Source organism: Cryptomeria japonica, chromosome 5 (assembly GCF_030272615.1).
Source record: "Cryptomeria japonica chromosome 5, Sugi_1.0, whole genome shotgun sequence".
NCBI classification, from domain to species: Eukaryota; Viridiplantae; Streptophyta; class Pinopsida; order Cupressales; family Cupressaceae; genus Cryptomeria; species Cryptomeria japonica.
The window spans coordinates 26,119,025-26,141,497 of NC_081409.1; the positions used below are offsets into that span (position 1 = coordinate 26,119,025).

The following is a 22,473-nucleotide window of genomic DNA, read 5'->3' on the forward strand; positions in this document are numbered from 1 at the left end:
AGCAACCATAGGAAATCTCAGGCCTAACCACAGGAATAAAGGGGAAAGATCCCCCAATCAATCAGAAAATGTTGATCTTGGTTCTCTTTTATCTTGGAAAGACCGGTTCACAATGAGAATTGTTTGATAGTAATATTGTAATTAATTAGCTTAGCTGGAGAAGTTTGATTTTTTCAAAATTGTGATAATTCCAGGGTATTTATCATGATAAAGTGAACAATGATATATCTTGTATCACTTTGAATGTCAAATTTTACAAATAAAACTGCATAATTTTAAGCTGGATGCTTTTTGTTAGAAATGAACTTCCATACTGAGGATGGTAGCATAGTATTAGGAGCCTGTCAGTATCTGTCAGATTCACAGCTTCCTGTGCTGAGCAGCCTGCTGTGGGTCTTATTGGCTTGACTCAGGAGGACCTGTTAGTAAAAATCGTTTTCCTAGTGCACAAAATTAGAATATAAAAATTTAAACCTGTAGAGACTCCTTTCATTCTTTGCCTTCCACGCCTCTTGCTCTGCAAAATATATCTCTGCACTGTTACTGATCAAATTAATCCTTTCTATTGGTTAATATTCCCTTGTGGAGTGCCCATCTTGAGATGCTTTCAACTTTCCACTTTTGTAAATTTTAAGCATGTAACGAGTCTCCTAGTGATTTGAACTTGGATCTCCATTATTAAAACTGCAATTGTCTACCACTTGACATTTGACAAGTCCATCTTGAGATGCTTTCAACTTTCCACATTTGTACATTTTAAGCATGTAACAAGTCTCGTAGAGATTAGAACTTGGATCTCCATTATTAAAACTCCAATGGTCTAGCACTTGAACTCATCTTGTTTGGCAAGTTTAATAATTTAATTTTTTTTTTGATATACAGACACTAGACCATTAATAATTTAATAGTCTAGGACCTTTCCTATCTTCCTTGCTGAAATTACCCTAGGAGATCCATCGGAGAGTCCTTGCAATGTAATCTTCTCCCTGTTGTTTTCAAAATACAATATTAATTTTGAAAATTTTATATTCATATCTCCTAGTGAGTCTAGTCAAGGGATTCCCAAAATTAGATCCATGTCCCCAAGTTTTACTGTATAGAACTTATCTTTAATCTCATATTTCCCTATGGAGATGTTAAGTTGAGGGATCTTTCTAGTACATGAAGTTGTAAACCTATCATTGAGAGCTACCCTGAATCCTTTGAAGTCTTGTGTTTCCAACCCCAATCTTTTGGCTAGATCCTCATGTATAAAGTTGTGTAGCTCCACTATGTATCAGGGCTGTCACCTTCCTCCCTTTAATTACTCGTTGGATCCTAAAAAGGCGGTGTTTTGTTGCCCTTGATATGGATGCTAATGTTCCTTCGTCCTTATCTTCATCATTGTATTTTACTTTTTTGCAAGGGGTCGTCCTTATCTTCATCATTTATGGACTTAATGTGATGAGCTTGGCCCTTACACAATTATGACCAGGTTCCCAATACTCCCTGCATTTGAAGCATATTTTTTTCTTCCTTGGGTTTTCCTTTTTGCAATCATTTTTGGACTGCATTCTTCATTGTATTTGTAACATAACTTGGGTTTTTCACAGTTGTGCCCCCTCTTCCATTTCTTTTTGCACTTAAAACATAGACCTTTTCTTTTTAGCTCCTCTCGCTGTTCTCGTGAGATGAAGCTTTTGGAACTCTAAGCAAAGAATAAAGAGACTTAGTAAATTAAGATGGTAAAAAAGTGCATAAGATCTGCTTCCCATAACACCTAGCTATAAGTGTATGTTGAGCTTTCTGTTCATAATAAATAGCATGTACCAATTGCAACTCCAAACCTATTGCAAAGAAACAAACAAAGTTTTCTGTGACTTACATTTACTGTAGCAACTGCAGACTAGTACACGTGCTAGTCTAATAAATGCACTACAACATGATGTTCGATCTTGGCTTAGAACCTTCTGCCATTTATAACACCTATATATGATATCCAATGTCTACCATGTACAATTATTACATCAAATAATGGTTAAAAACCTTGCAAGTGGTAAATCTGAAGATATTGATGGGCTGCAACCTGAATTTTTAAAGTGGGGAAATGAGCTCCTTACTCCTCACATCAAAAAAATCTTTAACAACGTAAATCTAAGTGGTTTTCTGGCAGAGTGGACTACTAGTGTAGTTACCCTCTACACAAAAGTGTGATATTAATAACCCTTTTAAGTTTTAACTACCGTACTACCATGGTTAATCCTCTTCTCAGAAAGATTTTTGGGAGCATGATAGAACATAGAATCAGTAGTTGAGCAGAAAAAGAGGGAAAAAGAGCAAAAGGGTAGGCTGGCTTTAGAACAAGGTTGTAATGTCCCCTCTTGGGATCTATCCAATTTTTATCCTAAAACAAAAATTCCAAATCAAGATAAGAAATACAATACATTTATGAATATTAAATTGAATATTAAATTACCCATTTGAAATGCCCTTTAAATATCCTGGTTTAGCTCCTGCAAACGATAGTAATCACTAGACACTGACATTAAAATCATTAACAATCCACGATAACATCTAAATTCACTAGTTGTTTGCTTTAAATATTAAGAAAACATGTTAACATGTATGGCAATCAGTTGTGGGTGACTATGTAACAACATCTACTCCACCTACAGATCAAGCCAAAAGAAGGGCAAGTGAAAACAATGCAAAAGCTATGAATTTAATTCTAAGTGGCCTAACTAGATCCAGATTTGTCGAAATAATGAATTGCACATCAGCAAAGGATATGTATGAAAAGCTTCAAAAGACTTATGAAGGAGAGGACAAAGTAAAAAAGGCTAAGCTTCAAACCCACAAGAGGCAATTTGAAAGCTTGAAGAAGAATGAAGAAAACGTTGCTGCAAAATTTTCAGTGTAGATGCAATCATAAACACTATTCGTGGTCTTGGAGAAAAGATTGAAGATGAAGTTATTGTGCGAAAAGCATTAAGATCTCTTCCCATGTGATTCAATGTGAACGTTTCTGCTATAGAAGATTTGAAAAATCTAGACACCTTGAAGATGGACAAGTTGCAAGGCATTCTTACAGCATATGAAATGAGGACCGAGAATGGAACAACATCAAAATGAGAAGCCACCTTCAAAGCTTCAAGAAGGATGAAGATCAAAGGTCCAATATCAAGCAAAAGTTCAAGTGATGAGGAAGAAGCTAACTTTGTGAAGAAATTCAATAAAGGATTAAAGGATTGATCAAGCACAAAGGTGAGTATACTATTAAATGTTTTAATTGTGGTAATATAGGTCATTTTGCTGCCAAATGTCCACAGGTTGGAAGTGAAAGCAGAGAAGACAAAGAAGTATATTATGACGAGAAAAGACGAAAAACCATAATGGCAAGAAGTACACTCAAGGAAAATCCAAGAAGGATTTTCAAAGACACAAGAAGAGCCTATATGCCCAAGGAAGTAATAGCTCAACTAAAAGTGATAAAAGCTCTTTGAAAAGTGAAAGAGAAGAAATTCTCTTCATGGCCATGGAAATGAAAGAAGTTCCAAGGTGCAAAGATAAAGAAAGTGAAAAAAATGAAAGTGAGGAGGATGCTATAGTGGAACTTGAGAAAGAATTTACCATCGCCACTAACAAAATCAAAGACTCAAGAAAATGAATACGAAGTTGAAAGATCAGATTCGAGAAGATGGCAAAAAAAACAAGAAGACAATTATTGACTTGAAGACTCAAGTTGAAGAAGCCAAACACATTGAAAAGGTTTTGAAGGAGCAGCCAAAGCCAAAAATCTCAGTGTGAGAATCTTGAATCGGAAATTGTTTCCTTAAGAAGCTAGAAAACACTAAAGAGCAGCTTAGAAGAAACATCAAATTAGATAAGAGTTCTGATTTGTTAAAAGATTTTATTAACTCACAAAGACCACCCTTTGTCAAAAGCAGTCTTTGGCTTTGATGGCGTAAGTTCACAAACTACAAAAAAGTTGGATGGTAAGAATTATGCTGCAGCCCTCAAAATTTCCAACAAAGAGGTAAGCAAGGAGGTTAACAAAGAAGAGAATAAATGGGAAGAAAGGAAAAGGAAGAAAACAAAGAGGAAAGCAAAAGGAAGATAAAGCCTCACAGTTTCAAAGATCCAACAAGGACAACCTCAAATAATCTTTCCCTAAAAGAAAGCCACGCACTGCGAGGTTCAATTATTACTTTCATGGCTATTGTTTTTCATTGGTCATAGAGCATTAGAATGTAGACTGCATGCAAGAAATTATTTCGGATTTTCAAAAAGATACTTCAACTCATTTGCTCCTTTAATGGATTATAACATAACATGCTATAAGTGTATAATTTGGGGCACATATCTAAATTTTGCAGAAGTATCTTTGTTAAGCCACCAAGACAAAATAAGAAAGAGGATGTTCATGACAAGGAAAAGGAAGAACCAAACAAATTTTAGAAAAGGAGCAAGATATAAAGGAGAGATCTACGCTTGTACACCTTGCACTACATTCTCAAGATGAGAGAAACCAATGGTAAGTTGATAGTGGATGCTCAACCCACATTACTGGCAACAAGAACAAATTTCTCCCAATGGTAAGTTGATAGTGGATGCTCAACCCACATTACTGGCAACAAGAACAAATTTCTCTCTTTGAAGAGGGTGAATGAAGGAACACTAAAATTTGGACACAATGCTACCGTAAATATAAAAGGCAAAGGTGTACTCAATCTGGACAATGGAAGAACTAAAACAAAAGATGTCTTATATGTTGACGGATTGAAACATAATCTCTGAAAAGTGAGTTAAACGTGTGACCAAGGGCACACTTTCACATTTCATTCTGAAGGATGTAAAATTATCAAAGATGGAAAATTGATAGTTGATGCCTATAGAACAAGTGGAAATCTCAACATTCTTAATGAAGTCAGAAATGAAAAATACTACATAGGGCAAGAAGATGAGAGTTGGTTGTGGCACAAGAGGATGGGACACCCCTGAACTTTGATAACATCGTGAAGATCATCAAAAAGCAAGCAGTAAGGGACATGCCAAAAATTGCATGGGGTGGGGTAGGGGGTAGGTTTGGGTCCCTCAAGGACTTCCACTTGAACATTGTAGTTCTTGGTTATAGTCAAATACATCTGCACAATCCAATAGACATCGATAGATAAGTGCAACGCATCAATGTTAGCCATGTAGAATCAGCAAAACTATGCCAATTTCCATTGTCGTGCACACCTTCCAACACAGTTTCAATGGACTCTGGAGTGGTTTTTGAGCTCAAAAGTATCTCTACCTAACTATGGGCAAGTGAACTTCTACAGCATGATCCAAGCTTTTCAGAAAAATATTATAGTCTGCCATCAAAACATATCCAAAAAAGTTAGCTCAAGATTGGTGGCATCACAAGAAGTCTACCTTGTTCGGTTCTTTACTTGTTTGGAACAACCTGAGTAGTAGAAAATATGGAGAAAATAAAAAATATCATGTGTCCCTTATACATCAGCAAACAACAAAAAGAAACATTGCAATTGTTTGCATCATTACGCAAGCTTCAACAACTTACGCACCTCATGCAAGCACCTACGCATCATTATGCAAGCTTCAACAACTTTCACACCTCATGCAAGCACCTACCTTGTTTTGCACAATGTCGTGCAAACCTCAACAACCCTTCATACCTTACACACGCACCTACATTGTTTCACATGCTACTACACACTTCAGTTGCCTTTCACACCTCTTACAAGCATATGTGTTGTTTTGCACACTACCACACACACCTCAATAGCCCTTTGTGTTCTCATGAGAGCACCTATGTTGCTTCATGCAACACTTGCCACAAACCACCACACACAACTCCAAGCACTATTCATTACAGACCACTACACATGAACCTATGCAAGTCATTGATATTGCGTGCCATCACACATGACTCTATGATTCATTACAGACCACTGCACATGACCCTATGCAAGTTTTGATATCGCATGCCATCATGCATGACTCTATGAACATTGCATGCCACCACTCATGACTTTGCATAAGTTCTTGCACAACCTTGGAGACTTTAGCAAACTTAAACATGAATGAATTCAACTATGTAGCAGAATTCGAACTATCAAGAAGCACAACCAACAAGACAATTGGATTGTCAAAAATTTAGAATAGATTGTTATACTTTTGATTTTTGTTTTAAAACTATGATGTAGTCTTTATATCCATGTGTCTCTCACATTGAAATTAGTTAGATAGGACATTCTATAGTCATACACTAACCAATTAGATATGTTTCCTCTTCCAAGTCAAAGAGTTGGATTATTGCCATTGATGTCAACATGCATTTCGTGGTGTATTTGATGGAGGTTAGTTTGTGCCAAATTTATGGCAATATGATCGAGATGTCACCATGCAAGAAGATAAATTGCATATTTCATGTTGAGTTCAAATTTGCAACATATTTTTTTATTGATGGGGCTGACCCCCCTCTTGAGCCGACCCATCTATAAAGATTAAAATGCATTTGAATAATATTTCAAAGAGGGACGACCCCCTTGGGAAGTGCGCCCTATCTTGGGCAGAAAATAAAATAAAATAAAAATATGTTTTGCTTGGCCGAACCCCCTTGGTTTGGGTGCCCACTTTGGGCATGCAAATATATATTGAATAAAATATTTAAATGCTGCACTTGGCCGACCAGCATGGAGAGTTGCATCCATTGGGTGAAGGGGTGCATTTACTTATATAAAAGGAAGATCATTTGGAGTTTATTTTATCAAGCAGTCATTGAATATTATTCCCATTTAAAGACGATCTAGAGCAGACCTAAGGTGAATGTAAGATCAGATTTAAGGTGAATCATTGCAGACCTATGAGCAGAAAATAAGTGAAGACTATAAGCAGATTTCAAGAAACATTTTTAAGAAGATTTGTGGAGGATGATTAGATCTGGTTCAAGAAGAAGATCAAGCAATTATCACTTTATTCTTTTGGAGGTTGGTGTCTCTTGCTGATTTGGTGCTCAGTTGTGGGGATTGGTGTCTCCAGTGGGTTGGTGCCTACGAATCATCTAAAGAGGATTGCTGTCTTCTATGAGTTGGTGCCTACAAAGATTGTAAGAAGTTTCTAAGATATGCAATCCTTCACAAGAGTGCTTTCTACCCCAGACCTCCTAGGGCCTGAATCCCTTTATACACAAGGTTGTCTTATAATTAATCACAACTTATTCTGACCATTGCAAAAGTTAACCTCCACAATGAATCGATGGTTCCTTCAGAAGCACACAAACTGTGCAAGCAAGGCTCAAACTTTGAGTACAGCTGAAATCAAATATAATATAAAGAGCTGTTTGAACTCATCATTTGGTCTTAACTACAATTACCTACCAATTTCAAGTAAAGCTCACAAAAGCTTCTTTTGTTACAAAAGCCCAATGCGAGCAAGGTAAACAATGTTGTATCCCTAACTGTAGGAATTAGCATTCACTATTAATCCCCTTGATTGGTATTCCAATTGGCAGCATCAATACTTACATAACCCTAGTCACAAAAAGTACTAGAGAAATCATGATAAAGAAATTGAATGGACACAAAAAAGCTCTGAAGATTTTTTCAGTCAATGCAGATTGGCTATATCAATATAACTACGACTTGGCAATACCAAATACAGACTTCACACAGTGTAGCAGATTCTATTTTCAATCTCTCTGATTAAGGGAGTCTGTCACAGAGTCACATCTTCTAGAAATGTGTTTTTCGTCATAGCTACAAACTGAATTTTACAACATACTCATTCCCCCTGTTCCTTGGCAGAGTCCTTTCCACGGGGAAGCTTCAGTGATCAGGGATAGCTGCCAGATTCTTAAGCATGCAATTTGGGTTGGTTGAGCTTTCTGTTCAACTTGGTGGAATTGAAGTTGGTTGACCAAGATGTATCTTTCCTTGTCGTAGTTTGAATTTTTCAGGCAAGGATGTTGTCCGTGCCACCTTCGCCACAACACCAGTGCTAGATTTTCAGGCATATTCATGGCAAGAATTTCTATGTAATGTTGTTGCTAAGCTGGTGTAGTTGATATATATTTTTAAGGTAATATAAGCTGCAATCCATCAAAACAAAAATAAAAGCAAAAGCTTTGTTACATTTAGGCATAAATTCCTTAGGCTTCAAAAATATTTTGAATTTCTAGCAAGCACCAAATGATCTACTTACATCTATGTAGATCCATATTTGCAATCCCAATCAATTAAAACTAAGAAAACAAACCATAACTTATTCTTCTCCTCATATTTAGTAATATTTGCTTATCAGAGTTCAAGAACTATTGCTAAAGATTAGACTCATCTATTGAGACTGACAACACCTCACATATAATAACAGTTACAGTACACACTGAAAATACCTCTACAGACTGGCAAAGCTTAACCTCGGTCATCATATAGCAGTTACCATCTCAAGGATATCAAACCCACGTACACTTCAAATTCAAGGAAGCATAGAAATCTGAATGCAATAATTTACCATTTTCTAGCGTGCTTTGCTTTTCTATGTTGAGGCTCCTGCACTGAGTTGGAACTCATATCCCTCAAAGGATCATCAATTGAAACTGTCCTCTCCTGAAAAAAGCATACACAGTAATGCAATAGTATAATGTAGGCAAGTGTAATAAATAGTGCCTGTTAACATAAAAAAATTTAGCAGAACACACTAACCTTGCCTTACAACAAATTTCTGAATTGAGATTAAACATACACAAACAATATCAGCAGTGCACCTCAAGTAGTATTCAAACATCAATGAAATTATACTTACTGGAGAAATTCCAGCAAACCCTAATTCAAGGTTGTCAAACTCATTGCTCACAAAGTAGTGGTACAACATTTCTGATATGTCTAGCAACTGCAAATTAACAACCATAAGCAATAAGGAATACGAAAGCATAATCTGACAATATGGCACTCAAGATTTATATCCCAAATATCTTGTGAACTAATAATATTTAATGAGAGATCAAAATAAAATCTCTGTAATTAATATGTACCTCTACCCATTCTGAACGGAAATCACAATATGGTGCACGATAGAGCTTAACACGACCATCAGTTGTGCAAACAGCAAGCAAACAGCTGCAACAGCACTGCACATATTAGCTCAAAACCAAAAGATCTCTGTAGGATTTACTTAGGTAAAAGAATCGTTACTATGTTCTCTAGCATTGATTAAGTGATAAGAAGATGTAATTAATTAAACAATAGTCAACCTTTACAAAATTCAACATTGCTTGTCATACATTTTATATAGCAACCTTCTAACTCTTAATCAAACACAGGCAACAAGTCAGAGAAGATACAAACTCAAGTGAAGAAAAACAAAAACAAGGATATCTATACCCTCCATTTCCAGCCATTCCCAGTTGGGACCAGGCAATTGATCGAACATAAGAACGCACATCACGTGACAAACTGGTAGGTAGAATGCATCCAGTCAAAAGCTCTGCATCCAATATCACCACGCAAAATTAGTCATCTAAAATCCACCACAATTAGTTAGGCCCACCACTTGACCTCCTAAATAATGAACTCTCTTACTTTCTGAAATTTGACAGGGAAAGTTGGGGCAATTTACAAGTTGGAAGCAGATATTTCCGGATATCACATCTATTAAAATAGATTTTAAATGGAGCAGTGGTATGGTACTGCATCTTCTGAATATTTTTCAAACCTAGAGACTTTTGTATCTGGAAGCTAAGATAGATTTTAACAATCTGCAAAATTCTCTTCTCAAATGATTTGACCTAAGGATATAAGAAATGATAGCATTTGCAAAAAGAAGAAAAACACAATAAGCAAAGATAGGACTATGAATAACGAGCACAAGTAAGAAAGCATATACTTTTAATGGAATCAAATTGACTTCAAAGGTAGTTGTGATAATCATAACGTTCATAACAATGCAGAAAACCATGTTGTGTACAGTCATGAACTTTATTAAAACCATAGTAAAATCACAAATCAATGTAACAAATGACTGATCAAAAATCCCACCATTACAGAAATTGGAAAAGTACTAAAATAGTGATTTTTAAAAACCGACTGAAAATATACTTATGCTGCACACAGAAACATTCCTAGAGTAAGGCGTTTGCACCCTGCATTTGCTGGGAAGAGAAAGGAAACAAGTCAGGTTGGGGATATCCAAATAGCTATACCCTTTCGTAAAGAGAAGCCTAGATAAGTCCAAAACATTTCCATTCCAATCAGGGTACCAGGTTAGCCACTACGCCCTGCAATTTTAATTTAAAACTCCTTAACATCATTCTTAAATGCAATTAACCAGCAATATTCCCTTGAAACCTCAAAAACACAAAAAAGTGGAACCTACAGAAAAATCAAAAACCTAGACTGTATCTTCTCTAAATTCTTAGCATGTCAATCATCCCCCGCCATTATCCTTATGTCCCTATCTACCCTTCTGTAACTTCCCATGGGAATTACCATCCCTAAAACTTGTTCTCTGCCACCTCTCCACCCCCCCACCGCTTCCCACCTTGTCCAAATCTAGAGGCACTTGATGTAATAAAAATAGATTATTCTAGGCAGTAAAGATTGCTGGAGTTTCACAAACATAGAGACAGCAGAGAGAATTGGATATAAAGTTGGAGAAATTAGTGGTTATGGTACCAGTATTATAGGCAATTTTAATTTCAATTTTTGTTCAAATTTAATTTTAACGTTAAACTTTACCACTGTTCTTGTTTTCAAAGTTCTATATCATAAAATTTGTTAAAAAATTATTAAATTATGTTTAAAAAAAAGTGGTGCCTTGAAGTACCCGTCTCCTATTTTTGAAATTTAGCGGTACCAGTACCAGTACCAGTCTCCAACGTCTCCAAGTACCCCCATCTCCCAGCAACCTAGAGATTAATCAGTAAATGAAAGTAAAAAATTTATTTTCATTTAGAGATGTCTCCAAATAGAAAGTATGAAAGGAAAAAAGGTCACAAATTGTTGGATATTTAATCCAATGGAAAATGAGTCTTAAGTTTTAGACATTAGGAATATTTTATAAAGCAAAAGTGAGTTATGCATCTTATTTGAGACACCCTCACATTTAGAAATTAAGAAATTAGAGAAAAGTGAGACTTAAAAATGAAAGAGAAAAGAGAAAGGCTGTGATGGTTGGCTTTCTATGGGTTGCCATCCCCTTGCAATGTACTATTTCTTAAATAAGTATACTGCATATGGGCACCCACTGTAATTTCTTCTTCTGATGTCATGCCCCCAATCTGATATTCTATGTACAATGAACCTGAAGATGAAATTGTCTTACAGACATAAGACTTCACAATTTCATGAGTTGAAAAAGCATACTCTAAATCACCTATCATAAAATTGAGTTGTTATGGCACAGAATTAAATCTAATGATCGACTCTCTCCTACCATGCAGCAGTTACACTCATCAAAGGAATTTAGTTAAAAGGTGTGATCACATTGATTAGTTTATACAGAAAGGCAGCGGTCAAACTATGAAAGGAAGCCTCCTCCACAAACATTGTAACCGGTGGAGAAGGATCATGACCCTCCAATGCCTGGCAGGGGACATAAGAGATCCTCCCAGCACTAGATTAAGGCATCAATCATACTTGGAGAACAGATCTTCATTAAATCACATCAGCAATACAGGTGGATTGTTCAATAGGAAACTACAGCATCTTGATATGAATGTATAGTGAATTTCTTGTGCACATATGAAATAAGTATTAATAGATTAATACACAGATTTATATGTTCTGGATTTATAGTGATATACTGAATATAAATACATAATAAGATTGATATGCATATTTATATATTTAGATATCCATAATGATATAATAAACACAAATACATAATAGACAGATTTTATATGTTTAAATATTCATAATGATTATATAAGAATGGTTGTGTATCTATATCTATATATTGATAATGAACAAATCTACAATAATTGAACATATTAGGACAAAGAGGAAGAACAATAAGGGAGAATGGTGAGGGCCCACTAGGCATGCCACCTCATGGATGGTTAAGGACCACATGAGGCCAAGAGGGGCAAAGGTTCCACTCTTGGGCCTAGGCTTGAGTTAGGGCACCCTATTGCAACTCTTCCCTATGTACCCCATATGGGTTAGTTGTTGGAGGGAAACTAGGTAAGGGTACTCAAACATAAGAGGAGAGAAGAATGCTATGATGGAGGAGAACGGCATACAAGCTTTTCGCTAGGTACACCACCTCATGAGCATGGGTAAACCTACATGAGGCCAAGGGGGACAAATCTACAATAATTGAACATATTGGGACAAAGAGAAAGAGCAATAAGGGAGAATGGTGAGGGCTCACTAGGCATGCCACCTCATGGATGGTTAAGGACCACATGAGGCCAAGAGGGGCAAAGGTTCCACTCTTGGGCCTAGGCTTGAGTTAGGGCACCCTATTGCAACTCTTCCCTATGTACCCCATATGGGTTAGTTGTTGGAGGGAAACTAGGTAAGGGTACTCAAACATAAGAGGAGAGAAGAATGCTATGATGGAGGAGAACGGCGTACAAGCTTCGCTAGGTACACCATAACTAGGGCACCACATCATCCCCTATCTCCACCATTTCGATTGAGCCCTTGAGATCAAATAGATTCATGTGTATAAGTGTATTTCTCCTTAACTATAAAGTGGAAAAATCATAAGTATAATGTCTATATATCATCTAATCTGATTGCAGATTTCCATGTTTATCTCATCCTAATCCTGAGTCAGGATTATATTTCTATCTACGTTGTGTTCTCTTTATGTGGATTTTGTGAAATTAGGGCTAATTACAGGTTAATCCAAAACGGGGACATTACAACTGATCAACAAGATTTGTCTCACCAACCAGAGTTCAGGAGACCTTTTTCGATTCATTCAAGTGTTTTCTGTGTAGGGAAAGAATAATTTAATTGTCACTGAGCATGAGAATTTTTGGCTCTCGCAAATTTGAATGTGCTGTTTGGATAAACATTGTAGGTAATTTGTAGGATAAAAGATTGGTTTATTTTAAAATTTCTTTGATATGAATTTCCCTTATAAATTAAAAATAAAACGAGGAGGAATGAAGTCTTTCTGTTGTAATGTTCAGATGTGAAATCACAAGTGTGAAACGGATGGTATGAAAGTATCAGAGAGGAAGTGCATTGAATAAGGAGAAAGCAACCCCCATATAAGGCATGCATTAGAAAAGGAGGCCATGAGATGATACGATGCAGACAGGTGGGAAAAGCCATACACAGCAGTGAAGAAACAGCTACACACAACAATAAAATATGACATGCACAGCAAACACTGCAGTTTTTTTCATTGTGGGAAAATCAAATCGAGGGAATAATGCTGCAGACCCTTTGTCCTGGTATCCTATATTTTTTCATACAACTATTTTATAAGAGGAATAATATTTTGTCTTAGGGGCACATTACTTTGGTTGGGTTAAAGAAGACAAGTTTTTATTGTAAGGGATTCTTATAACTTTTTTGTAAAGGGAATTTTCTTTGTAAACAGTAGAATCTATCGGTGCAACCCAGTGGAAGCCAACATAACCATAGTAAAGGATGACCAAAAGTTTTAAACAGAACCAGAAAGACTCAGAAAAATGAAATGTTTCAGACAAGTTAGATTATATAGAAGATGAGGTTTTTGCATTGATGCAATTGAAGGATAGAATTCAATACAAAGACAAAAAAGAAGAAATTCAGGGGAAAACTCAAGAATGGGAAGTAGTAGTTGAAGTAAGAGATGATTTATATGACGAAATAATGAGGGCAAGCAAGAATAAGCAAGAGGAACAAAAAGTGTTGTAAGAAGAGACTCTGGTTCAGGGAGAACCAAAGCATTATTTGAGAGCAACAAGAAAGCCTCAATGGTACCAATTTATTAGTTTTTAGACTTTTTTTTTCTCTTTTTGGTTTGTGATTTTTGTCTTTTCACAAATGTCAAAATTTGCCAACTTTTCACAGACTGACTCGCCAAGTCAAACTACACAATGGAAAAGTGTTGTACAAGTAACCTTAATCCTTAATAATATTATAATATAAGAAGCATGGTAGAAAACAAAAATGGTCCAACAATTACTAGAGAAACCACACAGAGCTGCATTTGAAATCGAATATCAAAAAGCTTTAGCCATAATGTTTGTGCACACTGAAACCCATGCCCATGTTGATTGATCCAAAAATAGTTGAATGAAGAATGATGGACTCTATGAAAAAGCATTTGAATACATTCAACATTGCAGTAAGTCAATTAACCTCAATTGATGTTAAAATGGATGAAGAAGATACATGTATTACATTGTTGCATTTGTGCCAAATTCATGGGATGATCTTGTTATGGCAATTAGCAGTACATCATCTAAATTAAAACATAATGAGGTAGGTCCATCCTTGTTATCAAAATAGATGAGGCAAATATTCATGGAGGATCTAACAAAGGATGTCTTGTTTCTAAAAAATCATTCCCAGAGAAGAAAGGAAAACATTTCAAGTGAACAAACAATAGAAGTCTTAAGTGAATTTGAATCACCAAGATGACCTATGAAGAAATGTTGAAACTACAATGAAACTGGGCATTTTAGGAAGCAATGCAGATTTTAAAATGTTGGCAGAAGAAATGAAGCTAACAATGCCCCTTCCAAATAAGCATACACCTCCCCTAAAGAACTAAGGGAAGTACATATGGCATCTTCAAGTACGCACTCACATCTTAATCCATCGTTGGATTTAGGTGCTTAATTTCATGACTCCCTAGGAGGAGAGGTTTTGTGAATAGGAAAGTTATGATGGAGGTGTTACCTTATTGGTAGCCAACGCATCATATAAGATGATAGGTCACAAAAAGTCAAGGTGTTGTTTAAAGATGGAAGGATAAAGATTTTCCTTGGATAAAGTTTCCCCCAACAACTACAAGAGGAAATCGGATTTTTCAGCTAATACGTAGTCATGTTTGGACTCTTTCCCATTCCATGGCACAAGGGGGGCCCTATTTGTTACTTTATAATAATAATATAAAGTAACATTATTATTATTTATTTATTCCAACCAGCTTCTGAATTAAACATAAAATCCAAATCTGGACTCAAAACTGAATTCCGACTGAAGCACTGTGATCATTGATGTTTCCTGAGTCTTGCAGGCCAATTGCCAGTTCCTCCTAAAAAGAAGGGACTCGCCCTAAAAACATAGAAACCTCTCTCCAAACACCTGTAACTGCTCAAAAAGGATCCTACTCTGCTCCCTGGTCCCTCGAGTGGTCATCCAATCAACTACCAGTTCTCCCTAAAAAATAGGAGACCTGTTGACGTATTTTTATGACTGCGTCTAACACAGAATAAAGTCACCAATGGTCACCTTATCCTCTCTTGATCAAGATTAGTCTGTATGCTAGGATTGCTTAAAGTTCAAACGGCTAATTCCAAGGTTCCTTCAGTGCATGGACGTGACTCAGTTGTTTGATGGGTTTGTTGATAACCCAAGGGGGCCTTACGTGTGTTGAAGAAAACTTATGCAAGCTCAAGGATTTTTGTACGGATGATTTGCAATGAAAGCTCTAGTTTTGGATCTTTTGGATTTTGAATTATGCGGAAAGTAAATAAGAGTAGGGTAGAGAAAAACTAGACTAAAAGTAATCTAATCCTATGAACAAGGAGACGGGATAACTTGCGCAAAATCCAACCACGCTTCGCTTTGCCAGCAATGCACAACTACACGAAGGCGGTGCAATCTTTAGAGGGTGTGTTAAAGATTTTCAAATCATCAAGAGAAACCATCAAATCGAACAATCTCTTCTAATAATCGAAGCTAAACATACACATATAACGGAGGCTCAGGCTAACTTTGCACAGTATGCAACAAGCGATCCTATCAAATCCAGTTCGTCTAACAACATGAAAGCAAATCTAATCTATGAAGAGAATGAGACCATGCGAGCTCCAAAACAACACAAGAACACACCAACAATGGAACAATGTATTAAGTGTTTGCTTCAAAAAAACTCTTAGCAACAATCTCTGACAATAGTCTCTCCCCTTTACAAATGAGGGGGTCACCCCTTTATATAGGCCTTAGGCCATGATTACATGCAAAACCCTAATTAGGGTTTGCCCTAAAGATTCCCCACTCAAGGTGCAACAAGGTAGGAATCGGCAATTAATAACTCATTATGCCCATGTACAATTAATTTAAAGAGCCTAAAATAGCGTCCACTAGCAAATTAAATGTGCCCCATGATGTTGATTATGCTCAGAATATAATCGACACCATCATAAATGCCCATCATTCTCTTAGTGACGGCGACATGCACGGAGAATCTGTCATAAAACCATAATGAGAAGGCGACATGCAAGAAGATTCCTTATCTAATGATGACATGCACTAACTGGACCCACGCCAAGTCAACCTTCCTTCAGCAATAAGTACGCCACTACTATTCAACCAAAAGACTTTCATCCAAAAATGGACGACCATTATCTCGTTCATTTATGGCGTATGCAATGAATCTACCGACGACAGCTTCCAATTCTCCGATGGAGACACTTGGCACATTTTCAATGTTAAACTCCATCAAGGCAATTTCTTCCTCGCTCTTAGAAAAGAAGCTTTCCCACTCTATCATGACTTCCTACGTCTTCTTCATTATACCGGAGAATGAAGAAACATTTGCAAAATGTTCCTTAGAGAATGAACCTACGAAGAAGAAATCGTGCAACTGGGATTTCAGAGAGTTCACCATTATTCCTCCATCATTGAGTTTCCTCGTAAACAATGCTTCCATTGCACTAAGGATTTCTTCCTGTACCCCTCTGATAGACTCCTTCAAGGTGACAGAGTTAATGCTGAATTTTTCAAAGGTGTTCTTTCCCGAGCAGATGGCGTAGAACCATCGGGGAAAGTCATAAGCTTCATTTTCTTGGATCACTTTCCCGTCCACCAGAGTTTGCCTTGGAATCTTCGTCAAAGCCCTGAGTCGCGAAATGGTTAAGTCCTGGTAAACGTCTACATCCTCCCATAGTCCTTCTGTTGTCTCTAATCTGTTTAGGAGGGCCACGAACTTCAAATGAAGCTGAGCTAGATCCTCAATGAATTTTTCTGCCTCAGCATAAACATCCTCTACCCATTCCCGGGAATTTTGCGCCATTGCTCTAATAAGCTATGCATCATCAACCACTTCCTTGGGAAGGGAGGGAGGAGGAGTGAATGAAGGACCTTCCTCCCTGAGGGATCTTTTGAAAATCTTGATGTATTCGCATAGGACTCTATTTTCTTCCCTCAGCCGCTTACATTTTGCCTTTGATTTCAGCAACTTCTCCTTTATGGCTAGGGAAGATTCTTCAAAGTCTCCCACTACTTGACCTGTGGAAGTGTTGGTAAACAGATTTGTCTCCCTTTATTAATTTAATCTCTATACATTATGGCTCAAGGAAAGAAAGACAAATTCTCTACCAATCAGTTGGATAATCATTATATTGATTAACCTCTGAATTAAGGTACAACTCCCTTTAATAAATATTCAATCAGCTCCAAATTACACACAATCAATAGTATGCTTTTCACCAGAAAGCACTAAAAGGTAATTGCATTCACCAGTCAATACGAAATGAACACAAGCACTGATTCATATATAACTCTTTTCATAAAGCCGACAGACTTCACATGTACACTAAAACGAAATGAAAAGCCTTTAAAGATGAAATTTGCTGATAATTTTCTGCACACATAGAAAGTTTAACGGCTCTCTCCTTGAAACAGATTTTCACAGAAATCAAATTCCAAATATCAAACACACAGATTTGAAATCAAAGATAACTTTTAACGAGGTTTTCATTCATTGATGATCATCCACCTTTCTACATACGCAAAGTTTTTCACCCAAATTAAAAGATAGTTTTTCAAAAACTTAGTGAACACCAATAAAGTCATTACAAAACATATAAATAGGTCGCCAGACCAATAGTTTTTAACCATAAGTAAAATTAACTCGCAAGAGTTAATAGAGAACTACCCTAACTACATAACCGAAACTAAAAATGACTAGAATTGTTGGCAAACAACTGCCAGCAGTGCTAGTCATGTCGTTGATTCGGTCTCGGTCGGATCGCCCGGGTTGGTGTTTTGGACAGACACCATCACCGCCTTGGCCGCACTCCACTCTCGATGCACCTTCAAAAATTCCTGAATTACAGTTACATGCGGCAAACTGATGTGAATTACTCTTTGCTTCCAAAGCTCTTTCTTCCTCTTCATCATCTGCACTTTATCCCTGTGTGAGTCTAGGTGATCAAGACAAACTGTGAGCATTGATTCTACTTTGGAAATCCTCGTAAAATCACCCACAGCCAAGGATTTCTCCACTTTGATTTGTTTAATGTGGCTGCTAAACTAATTAATCATCTCTGCGCATCTGTTTTGAAATCACTGCCCATTTAGTCTTCTCTTTCTGCCACGAGATTAAGTCGGCGTCTAATTCCTTGGTGACTTCATTAGCATCTTTGAAAATCTGGACTAAATCCGTTATGTAATTGGTCCCTTGATGCATGATCGAGGTGAGCCATTCTGAGAAAACCTCAGCAATCATCCTGTTTTGTTGAACCTCATCAAAGAATTTCCGATTACCAAGTGTTTTCAAACTAAATAGTCCTGAACTTTGAGACAGCGGTAACGGGCTGTTCTGAAGAGCATGAATATACTGAGCCATTTGCATTAGATTTTTCTTTAATTCAGCCTTGTCTCTTTCATCCTTCCAAATACGAGAGATAATCCGCTTGGTTGAAGTCTCCAAATGTTTCACATCTATGGCTCTGGTTCCCACACCCAAATCAACTCATTCAATGGCATAGTCTGCTTCTGAAGCAGTAACAGCATCTTTATCGGACGCGGGTTTGGCAATGTCTGCAATCCAGTGCTTTGTGCTTTCGTCAAAACCAATCATAGCCTCCATTTTTAACCTTTTAGGCTTCGTGGATTTTCCCAGACAACTCACGGCATCCTCCATTAATACCGAAATAGGAACCACAGTTTTTTTCCTGGTAATTGAGTCACTTAACCACTTGGGTGCCAGAGTCAGTTCCTTAGATGGCGTGCGTGGAGATCCTTCTGAAGGTGGCAGTGTGGTACTGTCTGCATGAGACTGGATATCAAGCGTCTCTGAGTCTTGGAAAGTAGTATCTACATCAGTTGAAACCTTGTCTGTATCAGGAACAGGGGATGTCATATCGCACAGTGCTTCCTCTGCGTCCAAATCCAAAATGAGATGGGGAGTCGGCAGCTGAAAACTCTTCTTGGACCTAGACCTGGTAACCCGGCCACCAATAGAAAGTTCAGCCTCGATGTCAAGTTTCTCTTCTTTAATCTTTGCCTGCCTTTTTCCTGCAACAGAAACGGGAATGTTAGTTAAAATAGAAGTTTTGCTTGTGGTATCTCCCTTCCCACTTTCGTTTCTTGAACTGGTTGCTCTCGTCGGGCGAAATCGGCAACTCCTAAGCCAATTTTTTGTCCTGCAAATTACGCTGAAGGTGCGTATCTAAATGTTATCTTCCATCTTTTTACTCCAATCCACCTCTGGGAGAGGTTCGTTATGTACCCGCTTCATAAACTCGAAATCCAATACATCTTCATCATCAGTGGTGACACTTGAAGTGTCCATTGGCAATTTCATGTCATGGATTTGTTTCAAGGTTAACCTGGACCAACTCCTTTTCCTTACTTCAAATTCATCCGGGCAGCCCTCCCAATAATCCTCCAACTGGGACACATGTTGATCAGGCACCATCTTCTTCACATATTGAGCAATAAAACCTTTACTGTCAAAGTTATCCCTTTTCACAAAGGTTTTCAAATGAAATCTCTTAAATTCTAGCTCAAGATTCAGTGCATCAGAGACAAACCTACAACTGTAATGGCCTAAGTCGATGGGAAAAATTCCACTTGTGTCTGAGTCCTCACCATAATCCTTTGCGACATAAGCCAGCTGCCTGGAAACTTCAATCAAAATACAGGAGTCTAAAACATACCTAGGTAGCCAAAAGGGTTCACCCTTAAAACCTCCAACCCTTAGGTAAGTGAAGTGATTAAACTGTGTAAAGAAACTGCCATAGATGTTAACAAGTTCAACAGCCTCTGCAGACATCCTCCTATGCAAGTTACCTTGTAATTCAAAGGTCAATCTCCCAACAAAAATATCATTCCAGCGGAGATAATCGTCAACATGCCCTTTTAAAGTCAAATTGGGGTGATACTCATAAATCTTTATGCCTTGAACCCACTTTGCATGGGACAATGCAGACCATTCCCTCACACAAGCAAGCATATACAACAGGTATGAAGACATATAAAAGTTTGCCATCCCAAGGTAATTACTCAAACCTTCATGTAACCTTTCCACAATAACGGTTCCCCAGTCGATGAACCGATTTTTGTCTAGAGTGACCTGGACAAAGAAATACATCCAGTCCTCCCAATAGGAGGAGTGTGAATTACCCTTTACTCTGCTCAACAATATTACCAAATCTCGGATTGCGGGAATTAAATGCTCACGGGTCAGGGGTCTCGACAGTCTTGAACCTCCTTTTTGGAATTTTAAAAGCCAATTTTGTGCAATGACAGTTCTATAATACTGTTTTTTCTCAGAGAAAATTCCATACGATTTCCCAATCGTCCAATCTTCATAGGGTTCCTGATGTGGGATACCCATGGCTGCCATTACTATCTGTCTATCAATGGATAACAAAACCTCACCATTGTTTTTCCTTATGCATCTATTACCCTTATCATAGTGATTCATACATTCTAAAACTAATTCAGGGAGAGGAGCAGCTGTGGGAAATGCAGCTACTTCCAATAATCCGCTCTATGCAATATCTCTCATCATAAGATTTGCGTCTGGGTTCCGTACTCTTTCTAGAAAATCATCTAAATCCAGTTGGACTAATGTTGTATCACCTAGCTTCGGTAAAGAGCTTACAAGGGAAGACGAGTTTACTAATTTGGGCAAAGTAGGCCTCATGTTTAGCTGGTGATTTTCTCCAATTGACCCAGGCGAAGAAGGAAAGAGAAAACGGAAACAAACAGCTAACAAAATACCCAGGTTTTTTTTAAAACAAACTGCAACAATTGAGAAAGTTATCGAACATACCTCCCTCTGTCATCTGCAAACCCCTATCGCAGTCTATTTCTCCCGCTCCAAAAACTTCTTCTTAAAACTTATCCAAAGAAAATGATAATCTCGACATGACAATTACTCAATTTTAAAGCCGAGCAAATCTTACCCATCATTACCATAAACTGTCTCCATTACTCTTCGCTCGTGTGACCTTACTCTGAAATGATTGCGCTAGAGCATGCCTTAAATGCTAAGTCACTTCACTTCTGACACTACGGATCTTCACACCATACTTGCTATAAATGACAGATTTCAAATCATGGAAGAAAGAATATTCCTCTCTTCTGCGGCCGTTTATCATATCTTAAAATCCGCACCGCCACCTCACGCCAAATCACATGTTTTCCAAGAAGCCTAAACATTGAACTCTAACCCTTGCGAAACAATCGCGACACAAATCATTAACATGACAAATCTTGAACTTTGAACCTTGAACCAAAAAGGTTCAAGTTCAAGGTTCAAGGTTCAAGGAATGTAAAACACCGGCAAGGACTAGTGAAGACTTAAAACCACGCGAAAGCAAAAAAAAAACATTCAAAACAACGCCCGTTGAACTTTGAACCTTGAACCAAAAAGGTTCAAGTTCAAGGTTCAAGTTCAACGCAATGGAACTTAAACAAAAAACAATAGCTGGATTACATGAGGAAGGTTAAGTGAATGACTTGACCAACAGACTCGATGGGCATTACCTCGAAGAAGGACATATACAGAATGGAAATTTTATATGTGCTACCAACAGGAAGCATGGCCAAGATCAACTTGTCTAATGACGTAATCTTCTTGCCTAATCTCACTCCTATCTTTATCGACTGCAGGTTCAGCAATGTGCAAGGTCCGGGATCCAGATTCTTCCCTGACCACCTTGGAAAACTTCCAGGGAGCCTTTATTTCCGCTGGCCGATCCATTCTCTTCAATAATTCTTCAACTCCTGAGCAGGGTTCGTTCCTCCTTCTGCTTCATTCCCCAGCCTGCCTATCAACCAGTCTGGAGCGGGGATGGAATGGCTATGATCTTCTACATGCTCCTGTTTCTGAGATTCTTCCTCCATTTCACCAAGGATAGTCTCCGCGAAGTTATCTTGGCTAGCTTCTTCCCAGTGCGGGGGACTTTCTTCCCTCTAACTTCTCAGTCGACGGTGGCCTTGTGAAGCATTGATGCTAAGTATATCGGGTGCTGGAACGCTCCCTAGAAATGGACCTGTGGAATGTGGAAACATCTCCACTTCCCACATGCTCGAGGAACTAACTGGTGAATGCTCCTTTTCTGTCCTTGCTCTC

At 37.7% G+C, this 22,473-nt stretch overlaps 1 protein-coding gene across 3 annotated transcripts in view; it reads right to left on the reverse strand.

The window, feature by feature from the left end:
* LOC131033672 (uncharacterized) overlaps positions 1-22,473 on the reverse strand; it is a 116,431-nt gene that overhangs the window by 47,487 nt on the left and 46,471 nt on the right. For all 3 annotated transcript variants that reach the window (XM_057964941.2, XM_057964942.2, XM_057964943.2), the window contains 4 exons: positions 9,369-9,471; positions 9,020-9,104; positions 8,791-8,877; positions 8,500-8,594 (listed from right to left, as the gene is read on the reverse strand). In XM_057964941.2, the coding sequence (XP_057820924.2) occupies positions 8,500-8,594; positions 8,791-8,877; positions 9,020-9,104; positions 9,369-9,471 (370 nt within the window). The remainder of the gene's footprint in view (positions 1-8,499; positions 8,595-8,790; positions 8,878-9,019; positions 9,105-9,368; positions 9,472-22,473) is intronic.